Source organism: Cuculus canorus, chromosome 1, assembly GCF_017976375.1.
Source record: "Cuculus canorus isolate bCucCan1 chromosome 1, bCucCan1.pri, whole genome shotgun sequence".
NCBI classification, from domain to species: domain Eukaryota; kingdom Metazoa; phylum Chordata; class Aves; order Cuculiformes; family Cuculidae; genus Cuculus; species Cuculus canorus.
In genome coordinates, this window is record NC_071401.1 from 86,062,538 (window position 1) to 86,081,821 (window position 19,284).

Consider the following 19,284-nt stretch of genomic DNA (forward strand, 5'->3'; position numbering starts at 1 on the left):
GTCTGGTAGCAAGGATACCATCAAGTGTCAGACTGGTCAACAAAGATCAATCTGATCTGAGGTTTCTTTCTGCAGCAAGGCAGAAAATATGGGGCTGGAAATCTCCAAAGAGCTCAAGGAGCATAAAATCAGGAGGTCCACAATTTCAACAGGGGAGGAAAAACCCAAACTAAGGTTTCTTCTTCCAACCAAATCCTTACTGCTGCCATCAGCACCCTGCACAACCCAGAGATGTCTGAGGCACTGAAATGCCACTAACAAGGGGATTTGGCAATCAGCAATACAGGATGCTGGGGGTGCTCCCAAGGCGAGTATTGCCAGAGAAGAGATGCACTGGGTAACAGCTGAACCTCAAGAAAAAATACTGCACCTTTTTATAACATAATTGCGTGCTTTATTGATATACACAGTAAAGCAGTATATAATACAATAGTAAGGCATATATTTGGTGAAATTCGATATGTTGTGAAAAAAAGCAGTAAAACAGAAGTTTATAAAAATAATTAGTAAATGTTACAGTGTTGGTGTTAAAACACAATATATTATGATATCCAAGTAATAAACCAGTACTGAGTAACAATGAAATAACATGCCATATGGTGTTTATGTATTCAATTACACTGATTATGTTTTACAGTTTAATACTTTGTCATTATAAGGAATATGAAATAATTCCCAAATTATGCTTAAAAAAGCAGCGATAAAGCTTTCAACTTTTTAAATATCTTTTGATAGACTCACTCCAAAACTAAGATCTAGAAAGTAAAAGAAAAAAACAAAACCTGATGAAAACAACCGTGCAACCCATTTTCCTCCTTTTTTTTTTTTCTGAAGAGGTTTAACATATAAGGGCGGAAAAAAAAACAAACAAGAAACCCATTTCTTTCTCAGATCTCAATTTAAACCTTCTGGTAAAAAAGATCACGAGAAATAGAAGAGTTCCTATTGTAATAAAGTATTAAAAAAGCTCTTTATTAGGAAAGCAGAGGTTTGAGAGGATTGTACTTATTTTTTGTAAATGATTATCATGACTGGTTTTATTTAAACAATGAGACCTTGTCACACGATGGACACGTGGTGATGATGTAACTTTATCTGTACGTAATTGTCAGGAACACCACAAAACCAAAGTGAGGTAGAAATAGCATGACTAGCCATGTTCAATGTTAACTAGCATTCAAAATAAAATCTTTCCCAAGTTTAATTACACTTCATACAAGAAGAGGTAACAGATATTTTACTCTTGCAATATAAAGTCAGATGGTGTGTTTCTACATATTCTATGGTAAAATCAAAAGCTGGTTAAGAAAATGAAATGGTAAAGCTTTTGCTGACAGCACCTCATACCCAAACCTACCTCTCAAGAGCTGCAGTCAAGCTGGCTAATCTGTTTCACTATCAGTTCCTCTCTTTCTCAAGTTATTGTTAATTGTGCGGGATTACTTGCAGAGAGAAATGAGGAAGAAGAGGGGACCAGGGTCTTTGTTTTGGTGATAAATATCTCATGGAGCAGTGTGGCTACCTTCACCTGATCACCATATGCGAGCATGAACAGCAGTAACTAACTCTTCTACAGCCTTTCCCAAAGGTTGCTCGCAGTCTTACACCTCCTTGGGGCCGGCTGCTGTAGCAGGCTGAGACACACATTGTGGAAAGCTCTGGTTTTATTTTCCAGTGCGCTGAGGAGCTTCATGCTCATTCACAGCACTGGTAGCTGGACAAGCAAAGATGCTCTGTGAGTAACCTACTTGTGCTTCAGGTCAGAAGCTGATCCCACAAGGGGTCAGGAGGGAACTTCTCCCTTCTCTCCTCTGCAGCGAAGGTGACATGAGCAGTGGCAGCGGGTGAGGAAGAGCTGTACCCAGCTCCTCCCGAAGCACTGGCTGCTGGCCGCAGCCAGCAGGGTATTGGACACGGAGGTCCAAAGGTTTAATCTGGTAAGGTAATTTCTACGTTCTTTTACTAACAGCATTCAAGAATTTAGTCAGAAGAGGAAATGCTGGCACATAGGATGGTCATTAAATAATTCTTTCCTTTCCTTCTTTCTTCTGGGGCTTTTATTCCCCTCCCCCCCACTAATTTTTTGCAGGCTCTGTCATGTAATGTGCTCTTTCATTTAATTATTGCAAACAAGCTATGTGATTCATTTAATTCTTAATTTTATTAGAAAGAGGTGACAAACTACCTTCATTGGAAGTTCAGGACTTTTTTTTTTAAGCCAGCCCTAGTCAGACAAAACCAATGAGAAATGTTAGTTGGCTGTTTTGGTGTCGCTGCAGGAAATACTTTTTTTTCTTTTTGATAGGCAAGGAAAAGAACACAGGACATGAATCTCTCTGATGCAGTTACAGAGCTCAAATGATTCTAAACAAATGCACTGCCTCAGTATTTTTTTTGTGTTTTTTTAAGGGGGTTTCTATAAAGAATTATTTTTATAAAGCACACTTTAGTTTACAATCTTTCATTATAACTGTTATAAATTTTTTTAAACAATCCCAAATGCGTTCCATATAAAGAAATGGCAAGTTATTTAGCTATCAAGATTTTACATGTAGTCTTCTTCTAATTTTTGTACAATTGCATAGACGTGTAAAACCTGCCATTGTTAACAAAACAGTAACAGACTTAGGAAACTACTGAAATCTACAGTATAGTACCACTACCCTTCACAAAAATATAGATTTGTTTTCTTGTAAACTCTTACAGTCTAATCCTCTTTGTAGTATGAATATTATAAAAACCATGCGGGACGCCTGAAGTTGTAAAACACATCTTGCTATTCTAACACTTTGTCGTCGGTCATCACTGTCACTAAGGTTTCCATCGCTCTTCCCAAGTCATCTGCCATGTGGAAAAGGCTCCCTACATTGTGGCCTGAAAAAGAAAGTCAAAGAAGAGGAAATTAAACAAAGAAGACATGGCAGCAGGATGGTAGAAACATTTTACAGAAACAGCCAAGCACAGATCCATCACTTCCCATGTTCTGCTCATCGCCATCCCCAGAGGAGTACACCAGAGACTACTTTCTCCAAAAGTCTCCTGGCTGAGTACAATATGTTGTTGTTAGCAAAAGTTACCAGTTTTACAAAACATTTAACACCACTACTGGCTTCAACGGCTGCAGTAAACTATGCTGACAATAAGCCAGCATGCTTCTGCTTCAAAAAAAAACCCCATAGCGATGAAGCTGTATCGTTATGAATGATCACCAAAAGCAATGATTAAATCCCTTGACGTCGCTGCAAAGTTTCCAAATGGTACTGCAAGTGTTTGACCATTCAATGTTCTATCAAGGAGAAAAATAGAAACAAACAGATCAGCAGTAATTAACTAAATCATTAAACCCAAAAGGTCCCAGCAGGATACCTGCAAGGCTAGCTAAAACGATGACCAAACTAAATGGATGCATTTTATTCAATAATTTTTAAAACATCCTTTGCTTTACAGACAGCAGTCCAAATAGAAACATAGATGACATAATTATTGAGTAACTACTATTCAGTGGTTCACTTGTGCATTTCTCCTCACCCATAACCACTGAAAAGTCCTAAAATGGTATAATCACAACATGCAGTCCTCCACACAGAAGCAGTTAAATAAAGAGTACAATTCTGGAGACGAAACCTTTAAGAACTTCTCACACTCATTTTAGCAGCACTGCAAATGGAAAGGAAAGGTAGCAGTGATGATCAGCACTAAGAAATGGCTTCATCATAATTGGTGACTAAACAGATTTGAAGGTAGGGAAATTAAAATGTCCAAAGTTGCCATTTTAGGCACTTGGCAACACCCTGCCTGCTCTCCAGCTGCTGTTCAGAACAGTACAAGTCTCCTGTAAGTCTTGTGTCAGATCTGCAACCCTCTTCAACTGTCTCAAATACTCTCTGGCAAGTCAAATGACAGGGATATCTGGTTTAAACAACTAAATCCCATTTGGAATCTCCCTCCTGAAAAAATATGACCGAAGAGGGAATATGACAGAGATCTAGGCACCCTAGATGATAAGCATTCAAACCAAGCGCTGAGTGTTCAATATTTCTCACAAGGACAAGGATGAATGAGCACACAGAAGGTCTTAAAACAAGCAGAAGGAAATTATACTCCACACAGCACATAATTGTATTACTGAACTCATTGCCACAGGCTGATGTTGAGGCCAAACACATAAATGAGCTAAAAAAGGAGTCAGAAAACAATCACTGATGAGAAATTTATTTAAATGCAAAGAAATGCATGTGACTTCCAACTCAAGAAGTCCTAAAGCTGCAGAGTGCCAGCAACTGCAAGTATAAAACAGGGAAGTATTACTCAATAGAACTGTACATTGCTATAGTCTATGGGGTTTGATTTACTCCCTGAGAGTACTTGTGACAGAATATTTGTCTGGAAAAACATGAAAAGTGCAGTGCTACCTGCCCACAACCCTGCTTCCCAGGAAAGCTCCCCATTAGCCTACATGATGTATGTAATTTGCTCATCAGCACGTCAAGTAACAGCATATGAAAAATTCCTGCCAAGTTTTGGTCAAAACGTAGCTTACTTTAAAATAAATGTATGCTAACATATTTATTTCAGATGTAAGGGATAATCTTTCTTGCTGGCACCATGCAGGCTGAGATCAATCCAGCAAATTTTACCATGGAAAGTATAAATTTGTTGAAGTCATAGGAAAGCAAGAACATACTTTAGATGGGAGATGTCTACATAAATAGCAACGTGACTGCCAATGGCTTGATCTACTTACCTCAAACTCTGAAATGCTCAGAGTTTGTAGGATGGTATTAAGGCTTTACTGGAATAACCGTGGTACAACCGAAGTGACCTGGAGAATCTCCAGAAACACCCCAACTCTGCAATCTACTTTTAAGCAATCTTAATCGGTAAGAGTGATCACCTTTCCATGGATTTAGAGAAACTCGAAACTGCTAAACCCCATTTTCAGAAAAAAAAACCAGTTAGTACTATTTTGTTCTGCCAGATACAGAGCTGTAAAGGTAACAAAGGCAAGTTGGTTTTGCAGAAAGAAGCTTGGTCTAGAAAGAATAACTTCAATTAAAATTGTACTTTAAAAAGTCTTTCAGAAGTATGTCAAAGTAGATACAAACTGCTAAATTGTTCAGGAAACTAAACCAGAGGCCAAGCAGACCTTATGCATCCAGGAATCCATTAGGCATTCTTTTTATGCACAAAAATTACAGCAATGACTGCTAGTCTTTTTTTCTTTTCTCTGTTAATTGCTGCCATATTTTTGAAATAACCATGCTTCGAATCCAGTCTCCCTACACAAAAGCTGCACAGTGGCATGCTGGGGTGATAAAGGAAGGTATGACTCCCTCTCCACCACACCATCCACACTACCTCTGCAGCACCGATCTTAATTTCCTCTGCAGAAAAGCTGAACAATCATGTGTCTGCTCCTGTGCCATTTGAGTTTACAGCTCAGAGCATGACCATAAACTACTGCTGATTGCAGTTTATGTTAATAGCTGGACAGTAAAGTTGAACAGCCTGGGGACTGCAGTCTCCAGAACAGTCACGGGATGGGAGGACAATCCAGAAAACCAGGCAATACAGCTATGCTACAGCCACTCAACTGGTGAACCCTCAGCTGGGCATCACTGCACCAGCGGCAGGTTTTTTTGCCTCCTTTGCAGAATGGAGTAATGGCTAGATCATGACTGCAAATAGTTGAATACAATATATGCAATAATTTACTGGTACTGTATATGCAATGAATACTACCTCCCCTATAATGCCAGCTACCTAAATAAGTGCTCAAATTCACTGACTGTTTCTCTACAGTTCTGATACTTCTACTGAATACTGCTTACTTGCCCTCTTTAAGACTGAAACATAGAACATTGGTATTTTTAATTAAGAAGCAAATTGGAAAAATACTGTCCAAAAAGCACATAGAAAAACATAAATCATAGCTTTCCACTTATTATTATTCATATTTTAAAGTAATGCCACCAAAGAAGGCATTAATTCTATTCTTTCTTTATTTTTTTATAAACATCAAAGCTGAGAAAGTTTTCTTCATGCTTGAGGCACTGAAAGGTTGAAAGATGCTACCATGTAAGAAAAAAACTATCACACACTTTGAAATGCAACAAGAAAGCTCAAAATGGACATGGACAATATTAAATTAGACATAAAATGGAAGGAATATTAACAGCAGTGCATTTACTTTGAAAGCCTATTTCTGCAGACACTAACTATATCACTTCTGGTCACACACACACAACGATGCATTTCACATCTGCTGAATTTGCTTTAGAGGCTCTATTGGAATCAAGGCCCTTGGGTGAGGGCACAGCAGCTGAATATCAGTCTTACACTACAGCTTGTCAGAGAAACAAATGTGGACCTTTCAGACTCAAAAGAGTGGACAGAAAGTAAATTAAGAAACTCCAACACAACACAACGCCTTTTTTAGCAGCACAGATTTCTTGCCTGACAAAACACAAATCCTTCCCGTAGTGGCTTGGATTTTGATACCCATATTCATATTGAGTCATGCCACGAGATCCATGGGATTACACACAAAGACAATACCTAACGTGAGTAATGGGATCAAAACCTGTCAGCTGGGTTTGGAACTGCATGATCTGCCAAATAGATTCACACATAAAGCAAAAGCTGTTCTATACCCTAGCTGATACTTCTTAAGCAGATGGAGAACTGCATTTTATATTTGGTTCTGCACATTACCAGACCCGCTGTGGAACCTTCAGCAAGCACAAATACCACTGGAGAACAGCGGGAGAGTAAGGGAGACTTCTGCATTGAAGAAATCAACTTTTTTATAGCTAAGTTGCTGGAATATGATCAGGTAGGACATGCCTGTTTTTCTATTTTTTTTTTTTATTAATTGTATCAAATATGCCCTCAGCAGCAGATGCTTTTTTTTTTTTCTTAATAATATGCATAAATATGAATGAGGATAGCAGAAATCAACAACTTGTTTTGGAGAACAATTCTCAGACCGTATGGGCTGACAGCATGCAGGGCTGAATATGAAATGATTTCCATGAAACTGATGGCTTGATGCAGCCTCCTGATGACATCCCAAGCACCTTTTTATGATCCGTATGAGAGGAATTCCCATTTGAAGACAGATTTAACCTGTGCTGAGGATCTCACTCCTCCAAGTCGCTGGACCTGTGCCAGCTCCTACAGCCAATGTGGAGAACCACTGTAATACAAGGCACCACATTACAACAAATCCTGGCTTATCCAGGGTAACTTGTCAGTGACTGGGGGTTCACAGCAGCTCTGCTAAAAACCCCAGCACGGTGTGTTTCCACGAGCCCCAGAACTTTGCGAAAATAATTCCTGCCTCATCCACACTGCACATCATATTTTCACTAAAGGTCATTTCACAGCTGCTTGCAGCTGCATTCAGGCAGTTTCTGAATATTTTATATATAATAATAATTATTGCTGGGAATTAATCTTTCAAACACTTTATCCGGGTGGTGAGTGAAAAGCAGCTTCATAGAGGAAAAATCAAGGCACTCTGGAAATACTTTCAAAGGTGCTATGACAACACAGTGCAAAACATCTTCCATTAACAAGCAGTGATGTACAAATTCTAAAATCTATTCTGCATCAAACCAATCACGTCTGAAGTGTGCGGTGAAAACTATTGCCCATTTGCATTGCTGAACACAACACTGTGGAGCTGGTGAATGTTAGTAGCGTTCTTCATTCTGCAGTAGTATATCAGGAAATGAAAACACCTGAATCTCTTATACCTCTCAACTCTCACTGTTCTAAAGAAAAATACCCCCCCCCCCCGTTTAATAACTGGAAATGGTGGCTGGTCTATTGGCACATGTATGTAAATACAATCGTGAATACATAAGTAGAACGAGAGACATGGATCTCCCTGCTGTGCTTACATACAAGAGCGACAGAAGATAAGTCAATGACTACAGCATATTTGCTCACCACATTTATCATACAAAGGCCTAATTTCAATGTACGATTTTCTCCTCCCCATTCCTGAGTTTCCACCTCCGGGAGGATGCCAGAAAATGCACTTCCCTGAGCTGGCATTGTCTCCACTGAAAGTTGAGAGGTACACTACTGTTAGAGCACACATGGGGGATGCACTGAGCAAAATCAAACAAACCCCAAAGCAAAATAAAACCACTCCCCACCCTTGACCAAACTCAAGCAAACTCGTGCTGCCGTCACACGCATGCTGGGCACAGAAAGCAAGCTGTGACAAACAGAAGCCATGGCAGTGAGCTTGCATCTCACTAACCTCTCTCACTGGCTTTCCAGGGGCATTTCTTCCTTTAGGAACAGAGAAAGGAAGTGGAAGAAATATGAGAAAAGAAAGGAAAGGAAAAAAACCACACATGAATATATATTTTATACTCTAAAAGACACTTTGATTTCCATTTTAGGAGCTTAACACAAAATAACTGCATTTCTGCTTTAAACAAAGACTGAAAGTGCACTGAAATCCACTGAAGATTCTAAACTGATTTATTCAAGAACATTTCTGTAATCTGCATTAAGAACATTTAAGAAAACTACTAACACCAACTTACTGGTCGTTCAGTTGAGGATAAGGATGACAGAGAAAATCTGAATTCACTTTCAGACCATCTGAATTTCATCAATTTGAGTACTTCTACTAATCAGTATCAGCAGTAAAATCATGTCTCCCCAACATCACATTAATTCATCAACTTTACATTTTATTATGGTCTACACACATACATGCAGGTATGCGTTCGTATACACACAAGTGTTCAAACACACCCCTCACCATATTTTACACCTAGAGTTGTACACTGGAATATAACATGATCACATTAAAGATAAATTTATTCCAAAAGATGTTTTCAACAAACTGATCCATAAGCATGGTAAAAATGAGGGGGCAGTGGGAGAAAGGAAGAAAAAAAATAAAGTAAAAGGGAGGGAAAAAGGGGGAAACACCTCACCACTTTCAAGTTGTATTACCAAAACAGAGTGGTCACTAATAGTTTTAGCTAAAAAGATGCTTCTGCTGAGCCCTCGCGGAAGCCATATTTTAATCATACTGATTCCTCTCAAACAATTATTGCAGAATATTTGTTTTTAAAAAACAGAAAGCCAAGCACCAATCAACAGCAGAAACACCCCTTAACCATCACACAGTCAATGACAATAAGATGCTTGCTGCCTCCAGAAGCAACGTCTCACTGTCACTGGTACGCTACACCAAGCACCAGTATGGCCACACTTCGTAGCCTCAGACATGAAAATCACGGTGGTAGATGCTATTCAAGAAAAGAGGATATATCCTACACGAGACAGACTGGATTCTGTTTGAAAATTAATGTATTTAAAGGTAACTGGGATAACTCCACACCACACAAAACAGCTGGTAAGGAAGGTCTGTTGTGAGTAATCAGCCCTAGAATTTGTTAAATGCAACAAAGAATAGCACTACTACAGTAACAGCTAATTTATCTTGGAGGAAGATTAAAAAGGGTTTAGTGGATTTTATTTTCTTCTTTGCGTATGAATGACTGTGTGTCTCTAAGTTTTCAGGTAAGGGGTATGGTTTGGCATAAACTGCAGAGGAAGAAGATTGTCTGTATTGCCACAGTTCTGAAAATTTGTATTCTATAAGGCATCAAAATAGTGATACATAATACATGGGTGCCTAATTATCTATTATACCTGCTCAAACCAAGATTTCCTGCCTTTATAAAATAGAAAAGTCTTTCTTTCTTTTTCCTTTTTCGAAATCTACATGACATTGTATCACAGGCAAGGGTACATAGTAATAAACCTGAAAGCAGAGGCATTAATAAAAAGTTCATGCATCTACACAGATTCAGATCAAAGCAGAGACCTCAAAGCATCTACTGCACTGTCCCTCTCATTGAACTCAGGAGAGGTTTGGGCTGGAGTGGGGATAGATCTGAATCTGAAAACAGCTTTTTTTTCTTAAAAAATGTTCCGTGAAGTTTTGTTAAATTCATTAACGTACTCTCAGTTTACATCATGACTGAGCATTATAAATCATGAAAGATCTAGTCCTCCTCATCACTATCCCAGCAGAAATCTGCAGAGAAGCTCACCCACTTCAACATTATTTTGACAGGGGCAGAGTGATAAGGGATCTTAGTCATCTGGACTCACTGATGTCGGATGTAGGACCATAGCACAGAGAAGGGGATAGAGTCCAGAACAGACCAGACTAGCTCCGTTGGAAGAGTATTTCCAAAACACCCTACAGTATTATGACTCCAGGGAACTCTTCTACCGATTCAGTAAAGTGTGATGTTTTGCTGTCAGAATAAGAGAAACTAAATGACTTGCAGTGCTGAAAGTTGAAGTTGCTAGTTCCACTTAGGACAGTTGTCCCATTTACGACAGAGCCTGGCTGACGCAAGAGTGAGAGGAGAGAATTGGTCTGATTTGTTTTTATGTGACTGAGAGAAAAATAAACCAAAACTTCTAAAGTTAGTGCTGTTCTTAGGGCTATCTATTTATTGCTGCAGAGTCTTTTATTTCATCGTGTAAGACAACATCTGTATTAAGGAATACCACGTTAAATACCACTGCGAGTACTGATCCATCTCCAAAGGTTTGCACATGATGTCATGGCCTCTTTGCTGTTTTAAGCCACTTTGGTCTCATTTCTAACCACTTCTTGGCTCCCACTTCCTCAGTATCCACCAGCAAGGGCTCTGCATTGAAAACCTGGGAAGCTGTCTCACCAGCTTCAGCTTGCTGAAGAACTTCTGTCCCTAAATTCACCTCTGACCTTCATTCATAGAAAGCATTTGCTACAAAACTATAACAGCAAAACAGTCTGGTCCACCATAAGAACCACCTTAAGTGGGGCAACTTGTTTGTCCTCAATGCTGTAGGAGAAATTAATTTGGCTTTAAAATGCCAGCCTGCCAATGTTACTTTCTAACTGTGAAAAAAATTGCCGGAGACTTAGTAGCTTGGGCACAAATACGGTGTGAAAATATTTTCTTCTGTGGCCCATTATCAAGCAGGGTCAAATAAACCACTGCGGTGGCATTTAATGGTAGATTTCCACTAAATGGCAGACCTCTGCCTTTGACATACGTTTTGAGTTAGTGCAGCAGCTGTTTGAAGCAGCTGCAGCAGTCGTGAATTTGCTGGGAGCAGCAAAGGGAAAGAGTAATGGATGGGAAACCTTGTAGATTAAAAGGCAAGAAAAAGTCCTGAAGGACAGCAATCAGCAGAATTTTCATCTCCAGAAATGAAATTGCTTTTGGCACTAACAATCAGCTGTGCAAGGAGCATGGAGGTCCTCTGCTTCTTAGGAAATGCGAAGAACTGCCAAAAGGTTGAACTGAAGAAACAAAAAAAGCTTCTAAAAGGTATAGAGAAACACAAGTTACTGCAGCTGAGATCTGTTTCTGAAGGTATATGATACTATTTGTTTAATATATGCTTCTCTAAAATACATTCAAAATGATGCTATGAAGCTTTGATGCACTTAAAAACAACTACATGCAGGAAAAACTTGGAAAATACCATAATAAAAAAAAAAAATCTATCTCTACATGAGTGACAATTAATTACTACTATATTTTACTGCTTTGTTTCAGAAGTCCAAAATAAGAACTACTCCTTGCATTAGAAAACTATTTCTCAGCCTGCGTAAATCTTACTCTTCAGATGCTTTCAGTGATATTTAGACTAAATACTTTTGCCTTTAGTTTGCACCCAGTGATGTTACATCTGTGTACCCAAGCACAGAAATTCAGTCCTCTTCTCTTTCACTGATTATTCAACTCTGAGCTTTTCTCATGCACCAAAGCCTTCAGAGTCCAATTTGCTCGTCATACTGTTCTGCAGTTCCCCAATTTGTCATTATCCCAATGGCAATAGGATACCCAGAATTATATCCTTGATTCAAAAGGAGTATTGCTCCCTGTGCTGTGACATGCTGGAGCTGGATATTTAGCTTGAAATTTAACATGCTTGTTTTTACAGGCCACAAAGGAAACCCATATTTAATGTCCTACTGGTAACTTCCCAGGCCTTTTAACAGATCCCTAGATTTCCTCAAACAATTTAATGTATAATTTTCAGATTATTTATATGTATGTTTTTCCCTTCCTGGATTTCATCTCATTATTCTCATTTTCAATCTAGGTAGGTTTTGATGAGTGCCCTGCATCCTTTGCAGCTCTTCTGAAACTGTGTAGTCTAGGAATATCATAGCAGACATCTCTTTCTACAACATTAGTATGGAAATAGACAATATTACTCCTAATAGTCGTCAATCTTGGACATTCAATCTACCTTCCTTCTAGTTTTAATTTCTAAACATAGTATGCATCACATGTGGTGCCACTTTACCCAAGTAGTTTGAATTCACTTTTCAAATAACATTTCATAAACTCTCGTATCACAACACACTTTTGAATCCCAGAATGGGATGACTGAGTTTCTCACATTCAACAATTTTTTAAATTCTACTTAATAAAAATTAATATAAGAAAATGTATTCTTTTCTGATCAGTGCTTATCACTTGTTCGGACTTATTGTTCTGTTTCCTGAATACTTACAAATACCTGAGATTCATTGCAACCTCCAATCCAAATAATTAAAATATTACTATCCATCTGAATCCTTACCTTATGCCCTTTTCTCAGGCTGCTTTGCCAAACTGATTTCACTTTTTGCAGTTACACTTTGACTTTTTATTATAGATCAGAAACCTGAGAAAGAGATTTGCACATCCCAACAGCAAAATGGCCCCTGATTCAGTGGTTTGATGAGACCAATCAATCTTGCTTCTTCTCCTCCCTGCAGTCTTGAGAATTCCTGATGCCCATGGAAAGTGGCTGAGTATAGCATCCTTCATCTCACAACGAAGGCCTATGTGAGGCTGCAGTATACGAGCTGTTGATGTAAGCTTTGTTTATGCAGTATCAGTTGAATATCATTTAATCATTAAAATGGGAGTAGAAGAAAACACTAAAACCTGAAATTTGCATGACATCTCAGCAAAACTGATGATGTCAGTAGCCTTCTGTAGCGAACAGTGAATGGAAATCCATTTGCACTGCTTGTAGGGCAAGCTACTTTTTTCCCCACAGAAGGCCTGATCCCTATTACTCCTCAATCAAAAGCAACTATACAGACCTGGCATTAGTTCACATGCATCAAAAGACACCTAATCAAGGTCCTAACTTTTTCTTCCAGCAGGACTAATCCTTTAGTGCAGAAAAAGGGAGAGGAAGAGGCTGATTCTGGCTCAGCCCAACAGGGCTTTGGTCAGGCCCAGAAGTAAAGTCCTGTATGAAGCCTCACTCTGCCCAATGGTCTGTGCCTCCTCCTGGCTACTGTACCAGAAGGTCCTCTCACACCTTGGCTGAGGGGGACAGAAGAAAACACACACCAGACTGTTCCTCCTTCTTGCTCGCAGCACTCCAGGCAGCTAGAGAATACTTTTGTCCTCTAAGGCTCCTAGTCAGGCAGGAAAATATATAAACTGCAATCTCCTTTAAGGATGCCTGTGATCACGATTACAAGAAACTAAATAAAGGGATACATTCTTCCTCTGTATTTAAATTCATATTTCTGTGTTCATATTCATATTTTGCATCACCGGAATGCAAATGTGAAGTTACAGCTTAACTTATGGAATTAAAATATTAACTGATGTTCCCAATTTCAAATCCTTTTTTGTCCCACTACACTTTATATTCTCTCAGTTTGATTAATGAAGCTTTGCATCTTTCAATAATAAAATTAAAGGCCTTTCTATTCTCAGTCAGTAGGAAGTGATATCTAATAGACTGATCTCTACCTATGTACACACAGAAAATGAACCACTGTAATTTAAATACGTCATTAACTGTTGTTTTGTAAATTGCTCTTATTTACTTAAAACTAAACTTATTTCTAAATGGAAACAGTGTTTGTCAGTGTCATCAGCTATGCTTATGAATGAAATACCACAGAGAAAGGCGAACATTTTAATACATGGCTATCTGCATCTGGACCTAAATGCAACATATTTACACAAATGATATTTACTAATAAGAAAGCACTGTCTGTTGGACCGTTTTATAAACAGCAACTTTAAAATAAGCCCATTTTTATTTATTTACCAACACTCGAAAGATTTTTCATCTGTTGTCTGATAATACCTAGGCAAAATGATGGCTGGACACATGACTTTTTTTTCATATACCATTGAGGTGGAGATCAATGTAGTTAATAATATGTTGCATTACATTTCCTTCAGTAATACTTTTCTAAACAATTCAATCTTTTAATCTAAAGCGTGAGATCTTATGCAGTTTATACTGCATTCTCCTTTTCCACTGCTCACAGATGTTGCCTGGTGAGAGCTGAGCTTGCTTTGAAATCAAAGGATGGAAAAAACTTGACCTCACTGGACGTCTAGCATGATGGTTAATGCATTTATCTACTCAAGACAGACCTCTGTGTGATGTGTGAAACTCGTGCTAGAGGCCCTATGGTAAACTTATGCCGCTACTGAAACCCACTCAGCAGGCTGATGTTAAGACACACGGACTTTCTTCTGCAAGAAGTTTAAGTCTGAGCCTTCTTTCATAGCAACAGGTAATAAACTTCCCATCCCCTGCTAGCAATCTGAGACATTTTTCTTGGCAGCAGAGAATTTTCTCTGGGCTTAGAAAAGACCTTTCTGAAATTAAAAAAAAGCTGAACAAATAAATCCTAGTAATACACATGCTTATCTTTAGCAAACAACAGGAACAAGCAAAACAGAAACAGTGAAAGAAATGCTGTGGCTGCTGACATAAGTGCGGCCCACGCTGCACAAACAAGCAGCCCACTTGTTTATCCTCCATCATTCTGGACTCAAGTGTTACAAGGTCCAAAACTTTGACTCACAACTTTAATATTGTTTTGAAACAGATTCTTCTTGGAGAAAGGTAAGGATAGAAGAAAAATGTGCCAAGACATGTACTGAAAACGAATCAGCAAGGGGACTGACTATAAAGGAGAAAAGCTGTGAGAAAAGGAACACTGCAAAAGGGAAGCGAAGAAAACGCTCATGAAGAAAGTGTCTCCGGCAGACATTGTTTCATCCATATACCTAGCAAGGGCTACCTGTGGAGGTAGCTTAAGTTAAAGGAGGAACAAGCTGCTTCTACACTGTATATCAGACAGATTTTTCTACAGCTATTGTTAAAACGAAAACAAGGAGCAGCAAAAAAAGTGAAACTGAAACACAACCCCCTGAAAACATCATGGAACAGAAAGCACTTTTATCTTCTTCCCTCTCATCTGCCGCAGGCAGCAGTGCTCACCTCTGGAACTGGGGAAGGAGTTGTTCAGCTGCTCCATCACTTCCTCTAAACCTGTGCTTGTGTCCTGGGGAGGGCTGAGCAGCTCATCCTCACCTGGAAAGCAAATCCACATCACTACATGAGAGCCACTACAAAACTATTTGCAAGACACGTCCCTCACGCACCTAAGGTTGTTCACTTAAACAAATTTTCTGCTTAGTATACAATCAAAATTTTGAAGAATTATTTTTTGCCTATTATGTTTCTCTTGTTCTTAAGGATCTAAATGAAATTAAACAACTATTTCTAAAAAATTAACACTGACTTTAATTTATAAAAATTATAAATCTACTCTTGTAAAAAAAGTGGGGTAAAATGTCTGTTAGGAACATTTAGTTCTATAAATGACACTCATCATTTCAGCTTCTCATTCTATTAATGGCAAAAGAAATTGCTGTTTTGAGTGCTGCTATTGAGCAGCTTTCTAATAGTGCTGGATTCATATTAGCATTGCTTTGCCTAGCTGCGTAAATCAGTAGAAACCCCGATTCTAATCTGCATCAGTATTAATATTTCTGACAGTTTAATTGCATCAGATTGGTCCTCCAAGAACATTCAATTGTACTGTAAAAGGGTTTAGCAGCAGTTTAATAAAGCAAAATACATTTCTCCCACTGAATAATTTCTATAACCTGATTATAGGGCAGCAGTTTAATGAGAAATTCAATATATTTTATTTTTACTGGAGTTTTTCAGCCATGGTTTTGGATAACTAAAATCCATATGTTGATTTTACTGTAGACCTTAGCCTCCAATACAAATAAAGAATCTAAAAAAATAATACACCTAAAGGAAACTTTCATCCAGATTCTCCTTTTTTACTACATTTCTTTTATCCCTAAAACACAAAAGTAATTTTGTCTGCTGTAATAACCATGAGAGGTATATATTTAGTTTGAAAATGACTTAATGACCCTATATTCTAAAATGTCGCGCCCCACTAAACTTAAGTAATAAACTGCCTAATTTTCTGTTAGTATTTACATTCTAAAAAAATTGAGATGCTGCATGCTAGGAAAGCTCTCTACTAAAAGACACACTAAAGTAACACTTCAGGACTGCATGTATTCTGTGTTATTAATGTTGGACTCCCCTTAGGGCCAGGCTTTCCAGAAGACTTATTAATGACCAAACCCAATTTTTTCCCACTCCAGTACAAGAAGTGGGGTAAAATGTCTGCAAGAAGCACTTAATTCATATAAGTGATGGTCTTCATATCAGTTTCCCTTATTCCATTAATGGCCTAAAAATAGCTGCTGAGACTGATTGCAGTTTGTTCAGCTTTTGACTGGTGCTGGGTTCACACAAATCAACTCACACCATGAGGTAATTTTGCATCAAGCGCTGTACCGACAGAGGTACCTTAGCAGAAGTAATGTCCTTCCAGCCTCTGTTGGATGTCAAGGTGAAAACTCAGACTGAGATCTTGCTGCTGCTACTCAAGCTAAGAACCTTACTAGTGTGCCTGCAGAAAGCCACCTGGAACTCAACACTCAAAGAAGAGGGCAATGGGCAATGGTGTTGCTGTCCTGGCCAAGAAGAACTGAGGACAGGTACTGATATACAAATGTTCTCATAAACACTGATACAAAATGAAATGTGTTGACTCTCAAGACTGCTGTAGCTTTATTTAAAATGTATTATTTTAATTCTTTGTGATTTGGATGATTTCTTTGAAAACTGCCTTGTAAATGACAAAATAAGACACAAGCCAAGCAGCCAGACAAAAGTAAAGAAACCTTCAGACCTCAACTACAACTCTTTACCCAAACCAGTCTTCCCCATTCGTGTTCCCCATTCCCCATTCAACCCTACAAAAGGCTTGAAGAGCTGGGTGGGTCTCAAATATTCTGGTAGTACCCACATGAATTAAAGTTCAGCAACAGTCTCTTGGCTGACATGCCTTTAAGAAGCTTCTCCACTGCTACATTATGGGAAGAGGAAGGCCAAAGATCAAGGTCTTCCCATTAGGGCTCTATAAGAAAAAAAGCAGAACCTTGTCCTACCTTTCCACTTGTCCAGGTATATTTAAGTCAGCAAGGAACAAGCTCTTCTATTTGTAAATTAGGATCTGATTGAACTGCTACTTTTTTCAAAGAGATGGATAACACTCCTAGCGGAAAACCTTTTAGAGTAATGTCTCCTTGAGAAAGCAAAGACACAGAAGTGCAACAGACCTACATTCAAAGAAAAAAACCTAACGTCTCCATTCAAAAAGTAAAATATACAAAAGATAACACTACAATACCACATTGCCTGAGAGACCTAGACATCCTCAGTATTTTTTCAAAAATTATGACACCCTTATTACTGGGTCTATGCTTGCTGCATGGGAGCGTTATCTACAACTCTCCTCGGGTTCCCTTCACAATTCTAGAATATTTTAAGTTGCGCTTCAGAAAGCTCTCAGACTAGCAAGCAAAGCTTTCTGGCGTGAAAGGAGACTCTACAAACTGAATTAGTTGCGGTTTGTTAACTCAGTTAGTAATTCTTTTTATAAGCTCTGCTTCATGCTGCCAGCAGTGTTGCTTCATTGAGTCTCAACATGATCATACTGATAATGATTTGACATCTCACTGTCCTTCCACATATTGGTTCAATCGAACAAACAAAAAATCTCGACTGATGTCTAAATATTAGCTTTAAATAAGTTTTAGTACTTTATATGGTTACACGCATGTTAATTAATTCCAGTCTCACAAGTTAAATGGGAATAATTTTGTATCAAGTCAAATGAAAAGTACATTATCTTATTTGTCCTACTAAAGGATAAATTATGAATAACAACCCTTTTAATAAAATGTCTGGGAACCACTGTCTTCGTATCTTTTCTTGTGTGTTTTAATTAACATATATTATGTCATGGAATTCATGACATTTCTTCGGAAAGCAGATGCAAATTACTCCACCAATACATTTTGTCTACTCTGTGGCAATATTTACTCAATAGTAATACAATTAAAGAAATTCGAAACTGCAGTTACCTGTGACAGTTCTCTCACTCCCAGGATTTAATTTAAGCATTCCTAAGGGTAGCATTTATTTCACATTTTTTTGATTTAGAGTGTACAGAACCCATCTTGTTTAATAATGGCACAGGCTGACATTACTGCCCACACTCAGGATGGAAGAAAAAGCTCCTGAACAAGCTGTATCTCCCACAACAGCGCTTCAGACACAGCAGAACCCCCTCCCATTCAATTTCTCACTGTCATTGACTCTTTCACTAATTGCAATGAAGAAAAAAAGCTCTCACTTAAACTTCTCACTCTCCATCAACGTCTCCCTCTACTATACACTAAATACATTTCTGTGTACGAAGCTGAATATTATCACTAGACTAACAGTCGAAATCTAGGTGAATATGAACCAGCAGTGTGCTCAGGTGGCCAGGAAGGTCAACAGCATTCTTACTTGTGTCAGAAATAGTGTAGCCAGCTGGACTAGGGAAGTGATTGGCACTGGTGAGGCCACACCTCAACTCCCATGTTCAGTTTTGGGCCCCTCACTAACAGAAACACATTGAGGTACTGGAGTGTGCCAAGAAGGGCAATGAAGACAGTGAAGGATGTGGAGCACAAGTCTTATGAGGAGCGGCTGAGAGAATTGAGATTGTTTAGTGAGGAGAAAAGGAGGTTGAGGGGAGACCTCCACTCTCTACAACTCCACTCTCTACAACTACCTAAAAGGATGATAGCAAAGCAGTTGTTGGTTTCTTTGCCTAAGTCACAAGCAGTAAGACAATATGAAATAGCCTCAAGGTGCTCCAGGGAGGTTTAGATTGGGTATTAAGAAAATTTTCTTCACCAAAAAGGGTTGTCAAGCACCAGAACAGGTTGCCCAGGGAAGTGATTGAGTCACCATTCCTCGAGGTATTTAAAAGATGCATAAAGACACATAGTGACAAGGTTCAGTGGTGGAGTTGGCAGT

General features: G+C 38.7%; 1 protein-coding gene across 16 annotated transcripts in view; it reads right to left on the reverse strand.

Moving 5' to 3' along the window:
* Nucleotides 1–371: 371 nt before the first annotated feature.
* Nucleotides 372–19,284, reverse strand: part of DMD (dystrophin) — a 1,193,355-nt gene continuing 1,174,442 nt past the window's right edge. For 7 of the 16 annotated variants that reach the window (XM_054050369.1, XM_054050393.1, XM_054050435.1 and 4 more), the window contains 2 exons: nucleotides 15,316–15,408; nucleotides 373–2,874 (listed from right to left, as the gene is read on the reverse strand). In XM_054050369.1, the coding sequence (XP_053906344.1) occupies nucleotides 2,777–2,874; nucleotides 15,316–15,408 (191 nt within the window). In that variant the 3' untranslated portion in view covers nucleotides 373–2,776. Of the gene's footprint in view, nucleotides 2,875–8,275; nucleotides 8,308–15,315; nucleotides 15,409–19,284 lie in introns of all 16 variants that reach the window. The other 9 variants (XM_054050425.1, XM_054050385.1, XM_054050492.1 and 6 more) reach the window with 7 other exon arrangements.